We start from the raw sequence: 24,515 nt of genomic DNA on the forward strand, positions 1-24,515 counted from the left end.
CCACGTTGCCACGTCTCCGTGTTTTTGTCTATCTTCGCCCATTTAACGAACATCGTGCGACCACGGTTCCACGTGGTCTTCTTACAAGTTAACCATCTGTCTACCACGTCAGCTTTTGACAAAACAAATTCTTTTTTTTATTCCTCTTTTTTATCTAACACTCGCGTTCCCTCCAAGCGCTAATCACGCTAGGGCTGCTTCCTCTTTTTGGTTATTTTTATTATTTATTTTTATTACTACCTTTTATTATTATATATTTTTGGGATAGAAATTTTAGTACTCGGTCTAATCGAATACAAAAATTAGAAAATTATTAGCTGTGATGATTATTATAGATCATTGACACAACAGTAAAGCGAAGATAATGCAAATGAAAAATGTTATATATTATTGTTTTTTTCATTGATATAGTTACTAAATAACAATTTAAATAATTATTTTCATAATTTTAAAAAATAATATAATTAAATATTTCAATAAAACTGATAAATAACAAAACTCAATGTAAATAGTATAAATCACTTAAATTACCATATCATCTAAAAATATGCATTTTGAATGGAAATGTGAATTGTAAAAATTATTATAATATATGTCATATAAGCAAATACAAACATTATTTTTGGAAAATGCTTTCCAATAATATTAATATGTGTAATGAATGTGAAAGTTGATTTCACATAAACATTGGTAAGGTTAATGTTTATTTTTACAAACTCATATAGTAAGTTTTTCCACAATAACTCACAATATGAAATTAATTAATAATTATAAATATATATTTATATATATTTTACATATTATCATTAAAGAATAATTTTTGTATTGGTTGTACATTTTGTACATCTAAATATTAATATTGTCTATTTTTATGCAACATAAATAGTGATCCATGTTTATCATTAGAGATATTTTAATTAAATTATTTATAATAAATCACTATTGATACACAAATGATAAATACATATATTCTTCTCAATATTATATTCTTCTCATTAGGTACCAGAAGCTTATTTCCATTTTTAAAACTGAATTATTTGATATTTTTGTATTTTATTATGGGGTCAACATTAAACTTGCAAATAATTACAATATCAAGGGGAATCATTTTGAGCATTACATTTTTAATGGATATAATTTTAGTGTTTAATTTCGTTTTAAGCTATAAATCTTTGACCAAAATCTTAAAATAATCACTGTTGATAAAAGGGTATTAAAAGCAATAAAGTATTCCAAACAAGAATTGATAGATCATATAAACAAAGTAATCAGAAACAGCATGCAAACCAATCACTGTAAACTATTATGTGATGAGATATTAAAAAGAAAATTAAACAGTTATAGAGAGAGTGAGAAGTAAAGAACACGCGCAGCAAAAGGTAGAGAGGGAGAGAGAGGAAGCATCAAGTATTATGAAGAAAGATGCCAGAAACTTGGAACAAAGAGAGAGATAAAAAGGCAATTGACCACTTGATTGGTGAAGGAGAGTGGCGTCGACGCGCTCACGCGCTTTGTGAAATGGGAGGAGAGTTCAAGCAGAATAGAAGTTGGATTGCAATTGCATGTGAGGTTTGGAGAGGTCGTTTTGGTTGGTATCTTAATCACGACATATTTGTGAAAGCTGCAACCATATTCGGTTTGGACCACTCCATTTAACCAAATGCGGGTGGCTTTGTGTCACGGACTTGTTTGTTTACCCTTCAAGCCGTGCGGCCTTAGTTGCTATTCCGACCCTTTGTTGCAACTAAGTAAGCCTTTTGCCCACTAAAAGAGAAAGCTAAGCAAAGAAAGCTAGAACACAAAGAGAGTTTGGAAGAATGAAAGTATATTGCTTAAGAGAGAGAGCTTTACAAGAGAAGCTTGGATTCTTGGATGGTTTGGCCAAATGAGGCCTCCACCTATTTATAGGCATACAAAGCCTAATCCTACGGCTATAATTGCTTTAATCCTACGGTGGAGAATGGTTCCCACCTACTTTCCCACCTACTTTACATAAAATATCTAAAGAAGCATCTAGAATGGATATGTACATGGCTTGACCTAGGTGCTTGGCCCATTGTAAGGCCCAAAATAGGCCCAAAGTGGATTATAAGGCCCAAAATGGATTGCAAGGCCCAAAATGGAGAGAATGCTCACCAAGTGTTTGATGAAATGCTTCAACCGTGACATTCTCCCCCACCTATGCCGTCGACGTCCTCGTCGAGCTTGCTTCATGGAACCTCTTGATATGATCTTCAAATTGCCAAAGCGCGATAGCAGGTTCCCAACTTGCTTCGCTATCGGGAAGTCCTTTTTCACGGGACATGACACTCTCCCCCACCTAAACTCGCGACGCCCTCGTCGCGCCTTCTTCCTTGCCCGCCGAATGTGATCTTTGAGTTGCCGTTGTGTATCTTCGTGCTCCCCACTTACTTCACCATCCGGCAGGTCCTTCCCCTTCACCAAGTATTTGGTGTAGTTGGGTATGCCTTTATGTTGACCGACTCGACCCGCAGGTGTGGCTTCAACACTCTTGGCGGGTGAAGTCACTATCGTCGAGGGTGCTCCTATTGACTTACCTTTCGCTAGGGCCTCCGTGCCCCCTTTCCTTGCAATGGGAAGTGACTCTTCATAGCGTCGTGCTTTCCCGTCATGTACCTCGTTTTGTTGAGGTGATGGTTTGGCTAAGTTCCCTTCCTTAGCCTCTTCGTGCTTTCTCTTGTCGTCTCCACGACTTGAAGCCAATGCACGCAAGCTCCCTTGGTGCAACTCCTTTGGCACATGTTGTACCTTAGGAGATGTCTTTGCATGGTTTGAGGCATCCTCACTAGGCTTTTGGGCAGCAGCCAAGTTGATTTGCTCCTCCCTCTCAACTTGCAATGCTGACAAAACCTTGGCCTCCCGCTTGCTAGCTTGTTCCGTAGGCACCATGCACGTCGTTCCCCCATCCATGATGCATAACTTGCTTGCAAATGGGAGTGGGAAAGCCTTTACTTGGTTGAAGAAGTCCATACCAAGGACAACCTTGTAGTCATCCATGGACACAACCGTTAGATTCAATTGGCCCTCCCAATCGTCGATGGTGGTTTTCACACCTCGAGCAACTCCTTGGAGTGGCTTCGCATCGGAATTTACCGCCTTTACGGAGCCCCTTTCTTCGGTTGCCTCGATCCCAAGCCTTTGTGCCTCCTCCACCGATAGGAAATTATGTGAGGCACCCGTGTCCACCAACGCCTTGGTGGGCACCCCATTGAGTTTTGCCTCCACGAACACTAGGCCACTCTTCTTTGTCTCCTTAGGAGCAGCCTTGATAGCGTTTAACAGCTGTAAGGAACCTATTTGTGTTTGCTCTTTAGTTTCCCTCTCTTCGAGCATGGCATTTAATGACTTCCTCTTTGGACAATCTCTTGCCCAATGGGGACCGTCACATAGGAAGCAATCTCTCTTTGGCTTTAGTTCGGGCTTGGCTCCTTTCTCCCAATCTTTGCTAGGTAATGGTGGCCTTCTTTGATGTTCCTTGCTTTGGGGAGTTTTATAGAACTTGTCTCCCCCACCTTTAGTATAATTATTCTCATCTAATTGAGCTTGCATAAGGGACAAGGTTTCAATTACCTTTGTTTGGAAAGCTTGGCTTTCATGACGCCATGCCTCGGTGTTGGCCTCGTTGGTGCTTTGCATGGTACCTCTAAGCTCCCCCACTTGGTCACCCATGCGACCATCGAGCTCCTCCATGCCTTGCTCCACACAATCAAGCCGCTCCAACATGTCGGCAACGGCCAACTCCATCTTGACCACCTTGGTCTCCATGGCGGTGCGAACGTCCTTCGACTTTGAACGCCCACGTCCCTTCCTTGCAGCTTCGGGGATGACCTCCCTTCCCCTTGCTTCTTCAATCACAACCTCTGATGAAGACATTTTGCTCTAGATGCTAGCTTTAACCTTGTCTCTGATACCACTTGTCACGGACTTGTTTGTTTACCCTTCAAGCCGTGCGGCCTTAGTTGCTATTCCGACCCTTTGTTGCAACTAAGTAAGCCTTTTGCCCACTAAAAGAGAAAGCTAAGCAAAGAAAGCTAGAACACAAAGAGAGTTTGGAAGAATGAAAGTATATTGCTTAAGAGAGAGAGCTTTACAAGAGAAGCTTGGATTCTTGGATGGTTTGGCCAAATGAGGCCTCCACCTATTTATAGGCATACAAAGCCTAATCCTACGGCTATAATTGCTTTAATCCTACGGTGGAGAATGGTTCCCACCTACTTTACATAAAATATCTAAAGAAGCATCTAGAATGGATATGTACATGGCTTGACCTAGGTGCTTGGCCCATTGTAAGGCCCAAAATAGGCCCAAAGTGGATTATAAGGCCCAAAATGGATTGCAAGGCCCAAAATGGAGAGAATGCTCACCAAGTGTTTGATGAAATGCTTCAACCGTGACAGGTTTGGAGAGGTCGTTTTGGTTGGTATCTTAATCACGACATATTTGTGAAAGCTGCAACCATATTCGGTTTGGACCACTCCATTTAACCAAATGCGGGTGGCTTTGGAACACATGTCCCCTCAGTTATTAGTCTTGGTCGGGTCATAACCCGACGATTTATTATTATAGAGAAAGAGGAAAATAAAATAAAATAATTCTATGAAAATTATGGAGTAAAATTACATGCTGATGGTTGGCAGGATGGTGGTGGACACATTTTGGTATTAACTTTCAATAACATTACTCTTTTTCACATCCGTGCGAGATAGTTCGGTGGCAATGTTACTTCTCCAGTATATGAGATGTTGAATTTATATCATCTAAGAATAAAAGATTTAAATAAAAACATTCTCTTTCATATATAAGTTTTTTGGGAAAAAAAAAATTTATTGGTATTTTTTTCTGTCTTTATGAAACGAACTAGTTAAAATAACTCCATCTGTTAAATTCTTATTCAATCATAACATTACCAAGTGGTATGGTATCCATCTTCTATGTGATTAGCAACATATAAGATTAGTTTACTTTCTTATAAAAGTTTAATATTAATTAAATTACATGTTAGATATTGAATAAAAAAACAATTCATATAAAATATTTATCTACAATAATTAATCCCATTCGATAATATTGGATTCAATAATATAAAAAATAAAATGTATATATATTTCATAAATTTGATTTAACGGTAAAATTACTCTGAATGGATATCTCTAGGTTTAGAGGTTTTAAACCTTGTTCTAGATAAAACTTACCTCTTTCAATTGTAATAAGTTTAATATAATTAAAAAAAATCCAAAAAAAGGAAAAAAAAAATTTGGAAACATACAATGTATGCATGGGCCGGTTCATACTGAAAAGGGCTAAGTTGATGTTTTGGACTACAAAAAGAATAGGTCACGGTTAAGGAGGACCAAAACTAGGCAAAATTTGGAGTTTCCAGAAGAAATTAGGAGATGAAGGCGAAGAGGGCTATGAAGAAGCTGAGATGATGGATTGTCGCATCGTGTTCTCAGAGAGACACAAAATAACTAATAATTTAATTTTTATTTAATTTTTTCAATTTTTTACATCACAAACAGAGAAGCATCAACCTGTGAAAGAATCCAACCGGACCAGCTAGCCTACTGAGTTATAATATTTTTGTCGTTTAACAAGCTTTGAAGGTGTAAAACGCTGGCAGACAACTCATGAGTGCTCAGTAGAAAGTCAGTTTCAAAAAAATTATTAATTACAATTTTTAAGCAATTTAAAGTATAATTTGCACACCATCTCTCTAAATATTTTCCTTGTTCTTTCGAATCCTTTGTCCCAACGGAATGAGTATCTGAACAAGATGGTTCATCTGCTTGCATCATCAAACCTTATAATATTATTTATAGAGAAAGAAAATTCTCATTTAAGATAAAGTTATTGCAAAAAGATTATTGTCATCTCTAAGAAGAAAAAGATAAGACAGAAAGATATAATCAAACTGAATTGGCAAAAGGTGTGAATCAACAATTTTTGTCATATCTTAATTTTTTTAAGCTTTTTTTTTGTTTTTTTGTTTATTTTTTTTTTTTGTTTTGCTTTTTTTTTCCTTTTGTGATTATGAGTTATTATGTGAGCAATAATGCATAGTTTTAGATTGACGTGCATAAAAATATAATTCACAGCTTAGTGGTTTACCATTATTTCTTCATATAAAGCTTGAGAATTAAATTGGATATAAATATTTGATATGATAACGTTGCATTTAACCTACTTAGTCAAGTAAAATACCTTCTAGAGTCGTAAAGTAATCCATTGGGAGGAGATTACAAGGCATAGATATATAATTCTAGAGCAAAATATGGGAAGAACAATTAAAAACACTTTGGATATGATAAATATTAAACATTATCTACGTGTGTGAATCAAGAGAAAATTTTATAAATAATATATACATATCATACTACGTAATGTGAGTCACCATTTTCTTGTTATATTAAGCTTTGTAGACATAAATATTTATAGTATATGCTATAGTTGGAGATAAGGAACATACTCTGAGGAACAAAAATATGTCTTCCAAACTTGTCTCTCTCTCTCTCTCTCTCTCTCTCTCTCTCTTTCTTTCTTTCTTTTTTTACTATATCTTCCAAAGAAACAGCGATGTGACAAGATTTGGCAGAAAGAATCATACATTTTGAATAATTCAGGGAAAGATTGATATAAATTTATTTCATATATACGCAAGAAATATGGTTTTTGGACACACCAAAAATAACGTTGGGCAAAACAATGTTGGGGTGGATGCCGAGGCCAATGGAAAACAAGGAAAAGCAACTGAAAACTCAAACCACAAACCAGAAAGAAAGAGTTGGTTTTCAATAATGGTGATAGGAAAGGATAGGTAAAGAGCATGACCTGACAAAAACGACCTCGTTTATCTCATCTGAGTGTTTAGTATTGTTGAGGGTCTGTATACTATGATTAAAACCATCACCAATCAATCTGATAAATTATTTCTGACAATTTGACGTATGAGATTGGATATTGGAAAAAGGGCTATTGATGAGACTGGGAGTTCTTTATACATTGTCTAAACTGAAAAGCCAAAAAAAAGTATACGGATTGAACGGTCAAGATGGATTGGATGGTTAAAGATGGAGAAAATCCGGGGTTTGGAGGATTTGTGTTACCAATCTACACCTGTCAAATCCACACCACGCCGATCCATCTTTCAACAAAATATATTTTTCTTTTTGGTCAAATATCTTTCAATAAAATATTGGTAAATTGATTTCATTGAGTGTTTGAAGAGAATAGAGAGAGTTGCTTTTTGGTAAGGTAAGGTGTGGGTATCTTCTTATGTCAGATTACCATATCCCCCACTTTGCGTCATCCTTATGCTTGTCTATGTACATTCCTATCCAATACATTATTTTCAGTTATTTTCAGAGTTTTAATTGGGTCTTTAACACCCATCAAAACCAAAAATTATAAGCCCTTAAAAGATATCAATTGAGAAGTTACAAGCAAATTTGATGGTTGCTATTACCAAATATATATATATATATATATTGGATAATTGCTTCGACTACTATGCTAAGGATGGTTAATTCACCCCCAAAAAAAAAAAAAAAAAAAAAGGCCTAGGATGGTTAATTTAGGACCATTTATTCCTTGGAGTCTATCAAATTCGAATTAATTCTCGAATGTAAAAGGCTTATTGACAATCAAAAGAAAGTTAATATAGTCGTTAATGAATAAATTATTTGTGAGATTCTAAGTTAGTAAAATCATTTTATGATTTTTTTTTTTGGATTATTTAAAAAATTGAGATTTAAAAATATATTAAGGGTTATATGAAACTAATGAAATTCTCAAATTTTAAAAAGATAAAAGTGAATCCAAATGATTTATATAAATTCCAAATGTGTTTCTAAATTTCACCTTTTAAAAATATTTAAAGATTGATGATGTGAAAATTTTCATCTATATGTATTATATAGGATTTTAATATGGTAGGCTATGTAACTTACCTTACAATATGTGATATTAAATGAAAATATTGAAATATAAGAACACAAACTCAAAATTATTATTTAAAAATTAATGAAAGTTTTTACTTACAATAGTAAAAAAACTTTATATAATTCTCACATTTTAAAATTTCAAAACTACCTTTTAAGTTATTTTTTTAAAAAAAATTTGTTGATTTTCTTCAAAATAAATAAATAAATAAATCACATAATAGTTATCTAACATACTAGCATCCTTCTCTTAGAAGAAAAATTATACATATATATATATATAGATATCAGAGATTGTCGTGCCCAAATCGTGATTATAATTTCTTTCAGGAAAGAAAAAAAAAATAGAATGTTATGGAATAGTGCTTGGTTAGATTGTGATCTATTATGTAATAGTAGAGGTATGAAAGGAAGGAGTTTTATGGGCAAAACCCTAATCCCAATTTGAAAAAGAAAAGAAAGAAGGAGATGATGAAGATAAAAGGTTTTTAATTTTTATTTTTTTTAATAAAAAATTGTTGTTTTACGAGTATTTTGATAATTGAAATATTTATAAAACTGCATAGAGTTATTTTTGTATTCATAAAGAACTTTTAAAAAATAATAAATTTTACCACTAAAATTCTAACATTTGTATTGTAAAAATGAGAATGATAAAATATGCATTTATATTTTAAGATATTTATATTCTAAGATATTTACTCCTGCACAAGCAATAAAAAGTTATGGATGGTTAATACTATATTTATATAGAAGTAAATTTCTTTTATACGTAATATTTGATACCTCAAACTCACATCAAGTTGAAAGATTGAAATTTAAAGATTTAAAAATGCAATTACAGTCTATACAGTTGCATATAGGGTATGCTTTGCCCATTTTGTATTCTAGTCTTTCATTAATTTTATATGTTTTTAAATCTTAACTATTGAAACAATTATGTTGATAATATGATGTAAAAAAGACTTATATGATATTTTAGTTCATAAAATCCTCCCCTAAATAGAGTATAGATAGGGAAGTGTTCATTGATCCAGATTATTGTTTTTTTTGTTTTTTTTGATAAATAATGCAAAGTATTAATTTAACGATTTTTTTTTTAAAAAAATGAGTTAATAATAATAATAAAAAGTTATGACGAGGTCTCCTACGGTATATATGTATAAATTTAAAAAAATAAATACCATAATATATGCATATAATTTATAAACTCTGGAAATTATGATGGTTAATATATACATTTTGTATAACTCCAAACAAACATATGTGGTCTCCCATATATATATATATATATATATATATATATGTTAAATGAAGGTTGTAACTAGATGGATGAAGAACCTTTGTCTATATACTAGTATAAAAATTGCAATTTGCAATATCTAATAGAGTTTTGCTATTTGTTGTTAGTAGTGATAATTATTAATGGAATTATTATCGATATAAATCAATGCTAATTGGTTGTATTAGGTTATATATTCATTTTTTATCTTAAAAAATTAATTTGAAAAAGTAAATTATTTTAAAAAATCACTTAAATTGTAAAATAGCATGTAAAACCTATTAGAACTTCTTCAACATAATATCCATTGATTTTACTCATATAAAAAAATCTTTGCCACATAAAATGGACAAACAGCCTTTAAAAAAAAGGTCCTCTCCATTGATGCTGTACAAGAGGTCTATTAATGTGAGGTGGTGAAAAAAAAAAAAAAAAACAAATATGAAGAAGCGGTCTAATAAATTTTCTATTTGTGGAAAGTCTATTAGACAGTGAATCATAAATTTAATCTTTCCTCTCTCTTTTCTCTTCATCAATTCACTATCTCTTCTATCATCTTCTTTTTTAGTATGCTAATTTTTTTATTTAAAATTCTAAACATAAGATATTTGAGAATAAATTTAAATAGATATTATTTATTAATATATGCTATACCATTCAAACTTCAACATCTTTTAATTTTTAATTTTTAATTTTTTTAAGCTAAAACTTGGATTCTATTGAAACTAAAAACAAGAACAGTACAACAAAAGTCCAGACTCAAGGAGCTTTTTCCGGTATACTATCCTAAGTCACACACAGTACAAAAGAGAGCAGCAAATAAAGAGGATCAACTAGACCACTAAACCTTTGTTTCATCATCCATTCGACTACAATGTAGGCTAGTCTATTGGTATTCCTAAGGGCCCAAACAAAGAAAATATTATGAAAATCAGTAATAGAGGAGAGAATGTCATCAAATATGAAGTTTAAAGCCCAATGAAGACAACTCCTATCTCTCTTAATGATCGCTTTGTTAACTGTTAGGGCATCCGTTTTCAAACATACATTTCTCCATTCAAACGACGATGCTATTTGCATAGCTTTTAAGGTGGCTTCTAACTTTGCCACTTCAGGAATGGACACTTTCTACTTAAAAGTATGGACATGTAGAACATTTCCTTTTTCATTTCGGGCAACCACCGCTAAAAACTATCGCCGTTTCTCATTGCTACAAACAAGTTAATTTTGACCACCCCGGTCAGGGGGCGTCTCCACTTGTGAATGTTCGACCCATTCACGTCCAAAGGGGTTCCATCATCTTCTGGCTTGTATGACTCTAACAATTCCTTTTACTTATTCATGACTAAAGCCATCGAGAGGTTTGAAAATGCAGTAGCTTCTTTATGAATAGCTTGATTTCAAATCCACCACAGATGGTCTAAGGTGATGACATTAAATAAAAAGAAATTCTTTGTATCTTTAAGATAGACTTGGAGAATTCCCACTGGATCAATTAAGCAATTAAGAAAGGAGCTTAAATCATTACACCCCGTATTTTCCCATCTAATACCCCATGGGTAAACAAACCAAAGTCTCTTCGCTACTTCACAATGGAAAAAGACATGGACCTCATTTTCACAGCTTTGAAAACTATGAGCACATCTAATACTTTCCAGTTCTACACCTTTGGCAGCTAGATCTGAAAGCACCGATGGTCTGTGGTTGGCAAGTTTCCATAATAAGAACTTCGTTCTTTCATGTATGTTGCTTTCCCACATAATCTTTCACCATTTATCGCCTATTACTTCGTCTCCCTCCTTTAACTTATAAGCAGACTTCACACTAAAAGTACTAGACTTAGTATTTGTCCAAATGAGTTTATCTCTCTGTTGATGTTTTGGACAAAACATTCCTCTAATGTTTTTCACGATTTCTTGGTCAAAACGGATAGCTATGCAATCCCAGCAGTCTTCATTGCTCATTTTCAATGAACTAACCATATCCATAATAGTAGGTGAGGGGTTTCTTGGTTGAGGTAAAAAAGCTTGGTTATTGGGAACCTAGGGATTTTCTCAGTAATTAACAGAGTCACCTTTCCCCACTCTAAAGCACAACCCTTTAGCAAGCAGGGACCTTGTTTTAAGCACTTCATTCCACTGCCAAGAATAGCCAATTTTTTTTCTACATTTCACAAAAAAGGAATTGGGGAAGTATTTGGCCTTCAGGGATCGGACCCATAGCTTGTTCTCTTCAGATGGCAGGCTTTATCCTATCTTGACAACCAAAGCTTTATTGAAACTCCACAAAGTTTTGAAGTATAGCCCTCCTTTGATCTTCGGCTGACAAACTAACCTCCAAGCCATTGGTATAAATCCCCCAAAGGGTTTAAAGTTGTTTTTCAAATATATGCTCAGGCCCTTTTGTCAATATTTTTGCACCAATCTTTTAGGAGGAGGAAAGCTGACATCGAATAAACTGGAATGGATGAAGCCACTGAGGAAGTAGCTTAGCCTTTTACCCTTGGATCCTCAATTCCATCTTTCTTCTTAAGTCTTCAAAGGCGACCTTCTTACTTCTTCTCCCAAAAAGCATGAGCCCAAGATGTTTAGTTTTTTATCAAGCTCTTTCAGCCCCAAGTAGCTTTTGATCAGAGTTTTATTTTTTCCAATGACATTGTGAGAGAAAAAACAGCCAGACTTATCTAAATTAAAAACTTGTCTCGTCCATTTACAATAGAGCTGAACGCATTTTATGACATTTTGAACTTCATCCATATTGGCTCTACAGAAAATAAGGATATTATCAGTGAATATAAGATGAGAAATTACGAGGGATGTCTGTGCTAGTTTAACCCCCTTAATCTTCCTGTTACAGTTCTACTTATACAGTATTCTTCAAAGAAGCTCCGAAACAAGAATGAAAAGGAATGGGGACTCCGAGACCCCTTTTCTAAGCCCCCTTTCCATTGGTATTTTGCCAAAAATACCTCCATTTAACAAGAGTTTTATGGACACAGAGGAAATGCAATTCGGGATTAATTTTACATTTGAGAACCCAAATAGAATTAGGATTCCAGTGAGAACCAATCAGTCAACCCTTTCATATGCCTTTTGCATATCCACCTTAATTTCCAAGAGTCCTTTAAAACCTTTTTTATGCTTCAATGAGTGTGCTACTTTATTGGCCAAAATGGTGTTTTTTCCAATCCAATGTTCAGGAACGAAGGCAAACTGATTAGGGAAAATTAATTTCTCTAGAAGAGGCCTGATGCAATTTGTCATAGTTTTTGATATAATTTTATAAACTGTATTGTATAGGTTGATCGATCGAAAATGCTTAAACTTAGAGGCCCTATTCAATTTAGAAATTAGGACAATAAAGGACCGGTTAATATCACTTGATAGGATTCTAGACTGAAAAACATTATGAATCATCTTAACAATATCATTCCCTATTATACTTTAATATTTTGGAAAAAATATCTTTTAAATTTTTTGTTATATAAATTTTAATATACACTATACTTCAATATTTTTGAAGATATATCTTTTAAAATTTTTATTATATAAATTTTAATATAGAATTATTGGAAATTTTGTTAATCATTATAAGATTATAAGGAACAATATATAGCATTTTTTATTTTTATTTTATAGGATAGATAGATGGATGGATGATGGCAGCGGCAGGGTGGAAAAGCTACAGGTGTTTTTTTTTTTTTTTTTTTGGGCTCAAACGTGAAAGCTACAGGTGTGATGGGAATGCAATAAATAATATATAATTACGACCAAATAACGCATTTATTTTTTTATGTTTTTAGAAAATAAAGAAGATATTTTTAACGTGTAAGAATGTGTTTTGCGGTTGAGGACGGTTTCGGATACAATGGGTACGTATCTATTTGACTAAAAAAGACACTGAAAGAAAGCAAAATCAAATCCCAACTCCAACCTACATACCTAAAACCTGCACGTACGAACAGGATGGACATGGTTTTGAAAAAACAATTAAAAAAAAAAAAATCATGATCTGATTGATCCGTCTATCTCGGGTACCTTTGAGGCATGTTTCATGCTTGATTAATTTGTATTACCTAAAAAAGAAAATCCACAACTATAACGTGATCTTATTGTCCTTATTATACTGTAATTATTTTCCTTTTTCTGGCTCTTGTATTTTCGGATTCAAAAATAAGATGCAGTGTTATCCTTAATTTGGTCTGTAAAGAAAGCTGACTTTCTAATAGTCGTAGATAAGTATAATCAATCTTCTTAATAAAACCTATACTGCAACGCAGAATTACCAAGTGAACCAGCAAAATAGTATATTTTGGATTGCCCCAGTTTGATTGAGCTTTCGTCTTTTAGAAGTAAGTTCAAAAGAACCATAAACCAAAGTACTCTATTTTTTTTTTTTTTTTTTTGGTGAAAGTTTAATGTCCTTTTTTTTTTTAAATTTTTTTGTGGTGAATATTGAAAGTTTAATGTCATCCACACATAAAAACTTACTGTTATGATTAATCATTGTTGTTATTAGTTATACATACACATGCACTTGAATAGGTAAAAATAGATCTTTCTTGGGCCAAAGGTACTACTTTATTTTTGGCAAAGATACAAAGTTATAATCCACCCACCCCAACATAATCAATCATGAAAAGAGTCCAAGACCTCTTTCCAGTTCCAGTAAAGATTGGGGTGGGATGTTTGTTTTGCTAATGAAATCTTGATTTCTTGTGAAATATGGAACTCAATTTTAGATCCAATCCCAATAGCAATTCGAGTTTCTGCTTTCAGCCAGCTGATCATTGAAGTTGGTTTGGACTATGTTGCATGGCCAAATCAAATGTTGAAATAAAGCCGTGCTGCAGTACCTTTACGTTTATATACAAGATTTCGAACTAGCGCTTCTATACAAATATACTGCAAACGTTTAAGGCATGAATTGCAAACCTGAAGCCCACGCTTTTATTTCACTGATTACCGTTGATACATTTCTTGTCAATCCTTGGGTAAACACTTGTAATTTAAACTGCATCGGCTCTGAAAACCTTAAATTTTTTTAATAATAATGTGTAAAAAAACAAAAAATCTCTTAACCAGAAATTTTTTAAAAAAGAACTCCATAAAGAATACTCGGTTCTTCATAAAATTATTACACAATATTCATTATTAGTAAACAAATTCAATTTTCACATGAACATCAATGCAAACAATGACAATAACATCCAGAATATAAAATCTTTTCTTTCTTCTCAGATAAATGAAAACAAATGTGGGAATATACAGGAAACTTGAACACGGAGAGGAGGTAAAAGATAACAATTTCTTTGATTAGAATCTCGATAACAACATTACAGCCACTTCAAACAAATTACCTCTGAGCTATTCACAGTAAGATAAATGAAACAAATTCTGTTAACTACAGGTAAAAATTTCAGTGAAAGCTCAAGGGTGTGGAGGCAGGAATGAAAATGAATCTTAATTTCAATTTCTTTTCTTGAGAATGGAAAAAAATAATAGAGGGTTTTCTCTTCAACCTGTGCAATTAGAAGCCACTTGAAAATGCCTTGATCAAGTGCAGCATCCACTCTGTTTTTTAACAGCCAAGAACACCAACCCCTTGCCAGGCGGTTCCAATACGTCGCTATGCTCATATCCGCATCATAGCATAATAGATGGAAACAAAGAGAACGGGGAAAAATATTTTTCTTTTATTAATCGATATTTATCATCCAATTTTACTTACATGCATGCCATGGGGCAGCTCAAGTGCGGAGACCTACTGAGAAAAAAATTGGAAAAAGAATTCGGGAACCCAAAAGACCGCAATCAACTTATTCGAGTAAGTTATCACAAGGGATTTGGCCAAAGATGTCAGGACATGAATCCCAGTTTCCTTTTTCTCTGGCCTCCCAGTATCCACCAATGTAGCGGTAAGTATCGCTTGCTTTGTCCTTTGCAAACCACTGTGGTTTCCAACCTCTTTCTTGCATCTTCCGGGCCTGAGGTCCCAAATGAAACAGTGTCATCAAAATCAATTGCCATTTGAAACAAAAACAAGTAAATGAATTACAAGACACCTAGGCAATGGTCTTATAGCTTTCCTAAAAACTAACTCCCCTCGTCTTACCTAAGCACCTTAAGCAAGGCGTTTCAGTTTTGAGTAAGGACACCAGGTATAGATATCCAAACATACTTTAAAGTACGTACTATTAAGTTTCTCTTAGAAGTAAATATATATCTTTCTTCTATAAAATTTATTTCAAGGCCGGTAGTATATCAGCATACAAAGACTCAACATTTAAATAGCCAAAAAAGGCATTTAAATAGCCAAAAGGAAGAGGGGGGGAGGGGGGGGACGGACTCAATGACTTCACTCTAAACAAATAAGCAACTCTTGGCAGAAAAACTGTCCAACCATAAAATTAACATATTTTACCAGGAGGTAACAAATGCATTGTATAGACCAAAAAGGATAAGCTGCAAAAGCATACGGCAATATACAAATCATACAATCAATAATTTACCTGCCGTTGCCTCTGCTCTAACCGTAATTTCTCGGAATTTGCCATTTCATACTCCCCATTTTCTAGATACCTTTGATCAGGCCTGAGCCTTGAATCTGTAGGGGGCAACTTTTCCTGCAAGTAAAATCAGGATTAAGAAGTCCTCATCCCCTCACACCATATTAAAATTTAAAGCACTTGAGTGATTTTATTTTGTTTGCATGTTCTAAAATCTTTTCCATGCTAAAAAAGCAATTGGAAAAAAGGAAAAAAGAAAAAAAAAATGTTCCACTGCAGTGTTTCAAACCAGGGTGCCAAGGAATAGCAATGAAGTCATCGAAACTACCTTTAATCCAGGGGTGAGTTCATTCAAGGTGATGGCAAAGCGTGTCAAGTTATATCTTGTTGGAAACTGGGGTGGCTTGCTCCTCTTCCAGAGCAACTGGGCATCAGATAAAGACTCCAATCCTTTTTCCTTCCCAGAACAATCTCCATTCACATAATGCATGCTCTCATCCCATTTTCCAAAAAGTGTTGCTACCGTTTTTCCATTTCTATCTTGTACTAAACCATGTACCTGACCGAAAAAGAAAACAGCAATAATTTTAAAAGAACAATCTTAAGCTTGTTAACAATAGTATAGTACTTATTAACAGAATCTGTACCCTCAATCCATTCTGTTCACCCAAAAATAGAATCCCTTGGTTTGATGTATTTATCAAAAAAGAAGAAGGAAAAAAAAAAAAAAAAGTTTTCTCCCGTAAGCAAAATAAAACCAAAAGGGGGAAGAAAATCATTCATGAACTGCCCCTTATAATCCATACATATTTTTCTTGCAGACAACTTCAACTCCCATATAGGATTAACTAATAAAAATTTTCTGTTGCCAACTCCAAATCCTTTAGAGGATTCGAAGTTGGTATCATCATATATAAATTATGTAAACTCGTTTAAAAATTATGTATTATGTAAATTCCATGTGATATAGTAGTACGATACTTATTAAACAACATGATTGTATCTCATTCCACAAAGAAACAGACCAAACAAAATATGCCTAAATTACATCATCAATTGGTTACAATAGTTGAGAAACGATACTGTTTTCTCAACTCTATGATTCTTGAAGAAGTTATGCCAAATTATGTTCCTGGAGAAAAAATTGCCATGCTTTTTTTCGGCCATCCAAAAAGACATCCAAATGTTCCATATAAAACTATATGCAAGTAAAGCATTTGAAAATTAAAAGAAAAAGGAAAGAATACTTGGTGAGGATTTCGGTCAATGATAGACTGCTCCTTGAATTTCAGCTTACAAGAATAGTCATGATTCCCCTGTATACGCATTGTACCATAGTGGTCACAATAGAGCTTTCCCAATATGAGGTTGTAAATTGATGTTGTAACCTGACAGAAAAAGAACAGAAACACAAGAAGGAATGAATAATATAAAAAATATTTATTTTTAACAAAAAAAGGGAATATTAGTTGAATCATTAGTCATTACCTTACTCCATTGAAAAATTTCTCCGTCGTCAAATTCCACCGTTAAAAGACCAACAGGATCAAGCTGAATTGAGCGGCCCCAAAATTTACTCTTCAAATTGCTATCACCCCAAAATTTCCATCCTTTACCCTCACAGTGGCAAGCAACAATCATTGGATGATGACTGACCTGACACCGAAAAGATAAAGAATATTCAGTATGTATGCACAAGGTTTTGAATGTCCAGAGTCTGTTAAAGAACCTAGTTACCATTTGTTCTTCCCCCTTTCCTCCCTCACAATCTAGTACTTTACAGGGTTACTTTCTATAGAGGATTACGGTAAATTCAGATAACGCCAGCTATATATTCTACACTGTTTTGGCTGAGGTAGTCATCTTTTGGTGAAACTAATTACTGGCCTGAATATCATAAAAATAAGCATGAACTTCCTTTTCTCTCAAAATAACTCCTATTGCTCTCTCCAAAATTTATAAGGCTATCCCTTTTATTGTCACTGCCGCACATACCATAATAATGTTATCAATTCTCCTTTTCAAATTATGTATAGTAATGCTTGAGTGTGAAATATGCATTTATGTCTAAGATGGAATATGCACACCATATTGTGTCTACCTTTTAAACACAAATGATTTATGTAAAACTAGCCAAAGTGCTCCTAGTGTGACAGTTGTTTGAAGCAGAACTGTAGGTTAGCGTTTGAAGTCAAAACCTTTTCTGAGAAGAATCGGAGGCCTTTATCTGGATAGTCAGCTTCATATGTCTCCCCTAATAATGGATTAAATGGTTTGCATATTCTTCCTTCAGTTGAAGCATATCCAGATACAGCAAAAGCGGCAACATTTAGAATCCTCATTAGGCTATTACCCTGCAAAACTTCAAGGAAATACAAAATTAGAAAAAAGGGAGCATTTGGCAGAAATCTATTTCACAGAAACAACTCTTGACAGAAATGACAAAATACAGCCACCACTAACACTCCATGGCCTAAACATAAATTTGAACATGCAAGCAGGGAAGTTAGATGCAATAAAACCAAAAACAAAATAGAAAAGAAAACACCAAAATAAGATATTTATAACAGCAGTCCTTGCATCTCTGCAAACTAACTAACACTACAATACTTGTTCTGTTTCTAAGAAATACAAGTTATTTCTGAGAAAATACCACTTGATAAATGGTAAGTATAGTAAATTTACAGTACGAAGTAAAATCTTTCTTTTTTTCTTTGGGGGGATTAGAAACACATTCCATAAAATACCATTAGATGAATAAACATCAACATAAAAGCTACATGTAGTGTGTAACCGTGCAGCAATGAAAATAGCCAGTAATAAAATGACAGAGAACAATCAAAAATCACACATAGACCATCAAATGGAATTACCCTTTTGCCCCATTCATGTGCTCGATCAAGGAGATATGAATACTCTAAATCTTCGAAACATTTTTGTAGAGAGGAGAGAGGCTCGTTAAAGTAAACAGGAAGACAAATTTTGGTGAGGTCCTTCCCTATATTATCTTTGATCATTGACCAAAGACTGACACCCTTCTCTTTTTCAATAGGGTCAGGCAATTTCTTACGCCGCTTTACATGAGGATAGTTAGTTCCAACAGATCTAATGGATGGATCAATATCATCTTCAGATTCAACCGCGTATATACCATCCTCATCTGAAGAGAATGATGATATCCTAAAATCAGATCCATTACTTTTGAAAGAACTTGATGACAGAAAATCACGTGTATCAAAAAAGGTGTTCTCCTCATCATCTGTTTCTTCTTCGGCAGCATCAACCCTTTCATTATCATCGTCAGATTCACTCGCACTTCCTTCTGAAAAGACTAAAATAATGCAGGGTTAGATTGCCACAACGATACATGAAATTAATTCAACAGAATATGGACCATGATAGCACAACCATTACTAATCACCTAATTTCTAGCAAAATTCAACATCAGGTAAAACAGAATGATGATTAAGAAACATCCATATATTAATACATACCTCATCACATGTTTAGAATACAAAGATCATGCAACCAAGGAGAAACTGGTTTAGAGGCTATCTGTGTGCCATTCAACTGTAGCGATTTCAAAATTTATTTTAAGGTTCTCACAATGTAAACGTTAAAAAAAAAAAATTAAAAAAAATAAATAAATTACATGGCTCTGAAGGTCTTGGCTTTAAAGGTATTCGTTAAATTAATCCATATTAGCTTTGTCAATGAAAACATAAGCATGAAAATTGAGTTGAGAATTCTAGCCAACAGTAGTTGAAGGGTTTTAAATATAAACCCATAAGACATCCAGAATATCAAAATTGTTGGGTAATTTAAAGGTCTAAAACAAAAAGAGAGATAATACTAACGGCAATCAAGGGTAACGTTTCAATGCAATCTTACCATCACATGAACAGAGTGAAAATTAAATTTAAAAACTAAAAAGCTACTGCTATGGTGTTCCGCGTAAAGCTTACCGCTATATTTGTCCTGTCTTAAGCTAGAGGAAGCCCCAGAATCGTTCAGCTGTCTACTCTCATCAACCACGGTATTTTCCAAATCAACCTTCTCTGTCTACACAAATCAATATAAATAGCAGCTTATGAGCATTCAAAAGGAATGAAAACCTCAAATCTTAAGTCCAACTCTTAACAAAAACAACCTTAAGTGCACAGATATTTGTGAAAATATCACAGGGGCAAATGGCTATTGAGGATGATACACATTAATTCAACTTTAAAACCCATCGTTTAGAAAGTAGTTTATAAATAAAAATAACACACTTCAATTGCTTAACAGTGATTAAAAAAGAAATATTCAAAACTTAGCTGTTAGTGGCAATGCTGTTAACGACTTTACAAATGTTTCACCATAGTTGCAAAGCACATATATATTTTGCCACAGGGCAAAAAGGCAAAACAAACCTTTTAAGGCTGAAACTTGAGCATCGCCATTCAATGGAGTTACAAGTGTCAAGGTAAAGGAGATTGAAGAATGAACACAGCAAGAAGAAACAGATATGTAAGGACTTTGGCGCATAAAGGGTTATATTGAACTTAATGAAAACTCAAACCATCAGATAGTCTAACAAAACTCAAGGCACATATTTCCACATTAACTGAAAAAATTAAGAGCAAAAATTGGAAAATAGAAATTCCATCATGAACCAAGTTAAAATAATGGAACTAGATTCTCATTTATGGATAAGAATTTCTAATACGTTTGAGTATACCACCAATGTATGTAACTCAAGTACCAACTCCAAATAAATATCATTGATATGTGTATATGCAGCAAATCAACTCTCATCTTCTCATGCAATCAAGCTTATTCACGCCATAAACAGACCGTTACCCGGTTTCCTTTTTACCTAAGTTCTCTAATAGAGATACCTTGATATGAAATTCATTCCCTTGATATGAAATTCATCCTCCCTTTAAAAAAGTATTTCACTGAGTTGGTTACTTCTAACAAAGACCCATCATATGACAGCTACAAGGTTTAACTTAACCCAAACAAATCCTTGACGCTAAAAAACTCAATTAGCAGAAAATATAGCTGATCAGTTAGTTAAATACTTCAAAAAGCCTTCATGACAGTTTTGTCTATTATGAAAAACAAATTATTAGTTCCCACCATTGCCAACCCGACAGCAGCCTCAAGTACAAATATTGCTGCCACTGCAGTAGCTCAGAGACACACGCCATACCTCAAATCACCACCACCGTTTACCATCCACAACCATTAATGTGACACCAATGCATCTGTTTTAAAAATTTCCCTTATAAATCTTAGACACCAGGACTACGCTTAAACGAGAATGCTAGTGGAATCTAACTTTCATACCTTGATCTATTAACAGAAGCTCGTAGACATACTACGTAAGCCCACATAAATGTGTGAGCCCGAAGCTATATTCTTGCATCCCTAACCACCCCTAACAGAACTTTCAACAATCATAATTAAAAGCAATTAGACATGCAAACACCATCCATTGAACCTTCTTATCTTTGGCTGAAATATTAGTAGTTGAAATAACATCTTGGGCAACGAAATAATTGTTGCTACATATACAGCCATGAACATGCATCATATACATCCTATGTTCTAACACATTTCCTCAGTCTTCAAACATATATCTGTCAGCTTTATCTCTGATGTAAAGTGAAATACAATAGCTGAACAAGAGGTCTAATTTATGTTGGATTAGAATGCCATCCTACAGTCTAGTGACCTTACCATCTATAATCTCACGAATCAAAAAAAAAGATTCTGACAAAGTAGCCTACATCAAAAACACCAATATTACTTGCATTGAAGACCACAACTTGTAATTACATTAATTGAATTATAAAAAAGATATACAGAAAACATCTTTTAGAAGAGAAGCTCCTTGGGGGGATAAATCTGTACAAAATATAAATCATGTACAAGATGGAAAAAAGAAAAGAAAAAAAAAAAAAAAAAAAAAAAAAAAAGAATGAGCAATCAAAGGAAAACCCCCCAAAGGCCAAAGCCTCATAGCAATTTATTTGGTTGTTTTAGAGAGAGCATTAGAATTCTGGGCAGTAGTAGGAGAAACGAAAACCGAAGAGGAAATCCGAATGGCATGAAGTTGCCGTACCTCTAAGTGCCGTAATGTGTCCATTAGTAGCCATTGCTTCTGCTTGAGCAGCATAAGCTGATTCTGCAGCACCGAAAACTCGCTTCTCATAATCTGCTCGCTATCATGGATGGCTTCCTCACTAACACCCTCTTGCATAAGCCGCTGCCTCAACTTTTCCGTTGACACAGTCACTTGGTCCACTGGGGCCATTAGTTCGCTATTGGACATACGCGGAAACATGTCCTTCACAGCCTGTAAAGCCTCCATCCACGCCGATCTATCTTCACGTGTCTCAGCCCTCAAGTGCAGCCTCTTCGTCCCAGTGAAGATTGAGAACCTCTTGTCATCCGATTTGCTTTCACGGATACTGGAAACCTTTTTTTTTTTTTTTTTCAAATTAAAAAAAAAAATCATCAAATTCAATATATTTACATATACACCGAGACAAATAAAATGAATGAAAGAGACTTCTTTGCATTATAATCTAATGTAGTCTTAAAAATGGGGAAAAATCTAGACAAATCGCACCACGATCAAAATTGAAAATTCCCAGAAGATGATGCATCGAATAAGAAAATTCAATTCCAAAACAAATACGAAAACAAGATGTGGAAAATTATAATTTACGAGAACTGAAATCAAAATCGAAAATGGAAATGGAAATTGAAGATTAGATGATGAAAAGAAATTTTCCAACGAAAATGGACTTCTAAAGAAATGAATACAAAGAACAAGAAGCGCAAGTCAGAAATCGAATCGGCAACCAAAAATAAATTAATTAATTAATTAAAAACCTTCAAATGAATTTCACCGAAAGGCTTGCGCCGGAGATGATGATTGTTGCCATTCTTATGCCTAGAAATCCTTCGCATAGATTCCTCGCCAATGACCTTGGATCCTTTCTCAGTTTCCAGAGTGACTTCGATCTTATCAGGTCCATGAATCTTGTAGTACGACAGGACTCCATCTTGCAACACGAACCACCGAGGCCTCCAACCTTTACCATAATTCACCCACTTATATAGTATCCCCGAAATCCCATTTCCCACCAGGTTATTGATCTTCACGTCCACCGTCTGCTGCTCCCTCGCTGACGGCATCCTAGTCAGCGCCTCCGCCGCTGCCATAGCCGCCATCGCTGTGGTCCGCTGGCTCAGCCTCCCGAATTCACTATTACTATGATTATGATTCTGACTCGGAATCTGATTGTGATTGTGATTATTATAATGGTGGTGGTTGCTCTGACCGTGACCGGCGGCGACTCGTGCGGACGAATCGGATCTATGGACGAAAGACGTAGCAGGAGTCATGGGGAGATTAGGCAAAGGAGGGGGTTTCGCGGGTGAATGTTCAGAGACCGTTGAGACACAACAGAAGGGATGCATATGGAATTATCATCCAAACAAATATATATATATATATATTCACACAATTGTTTCAGAAATCACGGGATCGGAAAAAGGCAGACTCGACGGAGGAAAAATGTTCCGGCGACAGCGGTTGCGTTGGTTTTTAGGGTGTTCATAGTCTTAGGGTGCGATATCTTGTGATTGCGAATGAGGAAGAAAGGACAGAGAAAAAGGAGAGAGAGAGAGAAGGTTTGCTTGGATTGAGGAATGAACGGTTATATTGACTATTGAGAAGAAAGAAAGAAAGAAAGGGGGAGCTTTTATCTGTTTATTTCAAAAAAAAAAAGAAAAAAGAAAAACGGAATGAAAATTTTTACGCGATAAGTCCGGGAAATGACGCACGGAGGCGTAGACGGAGAGAGATAGAATCCTTTTCCGGCAAACAAAGAGAGAGAAAGAGAGAGAGAGAGAGAGAGATTGGTGATGATTACACGGTGGTTGTATTGAGGTCAAAATACTTGAAATACAAATACGCAACCAACAAACCAAAATAAAAAAAATAAAAAAAAATTGAAAAAAAAAAAAAAAAAAAAAAAAACCAAACCGCTGCTATAATGCCAAGTTTAAAATATGAGGCGGTTGGTTAGAGCGTTTTATGAACTTCTGAAACTCGCTTTCTCTTCTTGCTGGGTTTTGGTTAGGTACGGTGATGACTAAATGGAGTTGGCTGCCGGCTAAACGTGAGGATGACATGTGGGATTTGTACTCTTGAACACGTGTACAATGCAGAGTGGTGAATCAGTGGCCGGGGTGTTTGACGGAAATCGTGCTTCGAGATTTTGGGACAATCTCGATTTTGACCGGGGGTATAATTGGAAATTTGGATTAAATGTGGTTGTTTTCTCAACACGGCGACGGAGCTGAGAGATCCGGTCTAATTATGCGACTTACCTATAATTACCGGTTGTTTTTATTTTTTATTTTCTTTACGCGCTATTGAATTTTGAATTTGGTTGGTTTGAACCAATCAAAATTATGAGAAAAAAATAAGTAAAAATTAATGTAAATAGAATATAGGATTTGGTGTTCTTTTTATTGGATTCGCTGGTTTTCAAAAAGCTTTATTAGATTTCATAAAAATGGCAAAGTAGAGTCCAACAACCAATTTTCTAAGCCGAAAGTAAAATCATGTAGAATATTACTCTGAGAATATTCTTCAACTCTTGGATCCCAATCGACTTAATTATCAAACTTTGGCCATTTCTCACTTAATTATATGCACCTTTTTTTTTTTTTATTGTGTGTGGTGTAATAGACCGAATTT

At 34.5% G+C, this 24,515-nt stretch overlaps 1 protein-coding gene across 2 annotated transcripts; it reads right to left on the minus strand.

Moving 5' to 3' along the window:
* Positions 1–14,533: 14,533 nt before the first annotated feature.
* Positions 14,534–23,760, minus strand: LOC107435011 (oxysterol-binding protein-related protein 1C). 2 transcript variants are annotated; one of them, XM_025067745.3, is made up of 10 exons: positions 22,637–23,760; positions 21,861–22,217; positions 19,714–19,810; positions 18,622–19,079; positions 17,947–18,102; positions 17,237–17,404; positions 16,996–17,136; positions 16,077–16,307; positions 15,752–15,865; positions 14,534–15,226 (listed from the first exon to the last, which is right to left on the minus strand). In XM_025067745.3, the coding sequence occupies exons 1-10, from the start codon at positions 23,225–23,227 to the stop codon at positions 15,059–15,061; spliced, it is 2,481 nt and encodes an 826-aa protein (XP_024923513.3). In that variant the 5' UTR covers positions 23,228–23,760; the 3' UTR covers positions 14,534–15,058. The 2 variants fall into 2 exon arrangements, with proteins under 2 accessions (XP_024923513.3, XP_048331317.2); XM_048475360.2 differs by having other exon boundaries at positions 18,622–19,070; positions 22,637–23,759.
* Between the last annotated feature and the right edge of the window lie 755 nt (positions 23,761–24,515).

Source organism: Ziziphus jujuba, chromosome 5 (genome assembly GCF_031755915.1).
Source record: "Ziziphus jujuba cultivar Dongzao chromosome 5, ASM3175591v1".
Lineage (NCBI taxonomy): Eukaryota > Viridiplantae > Streptophyta > Magnoliopsida > Rosales > Rhamnaceae > Ziziphus > Ziziphus jujuba.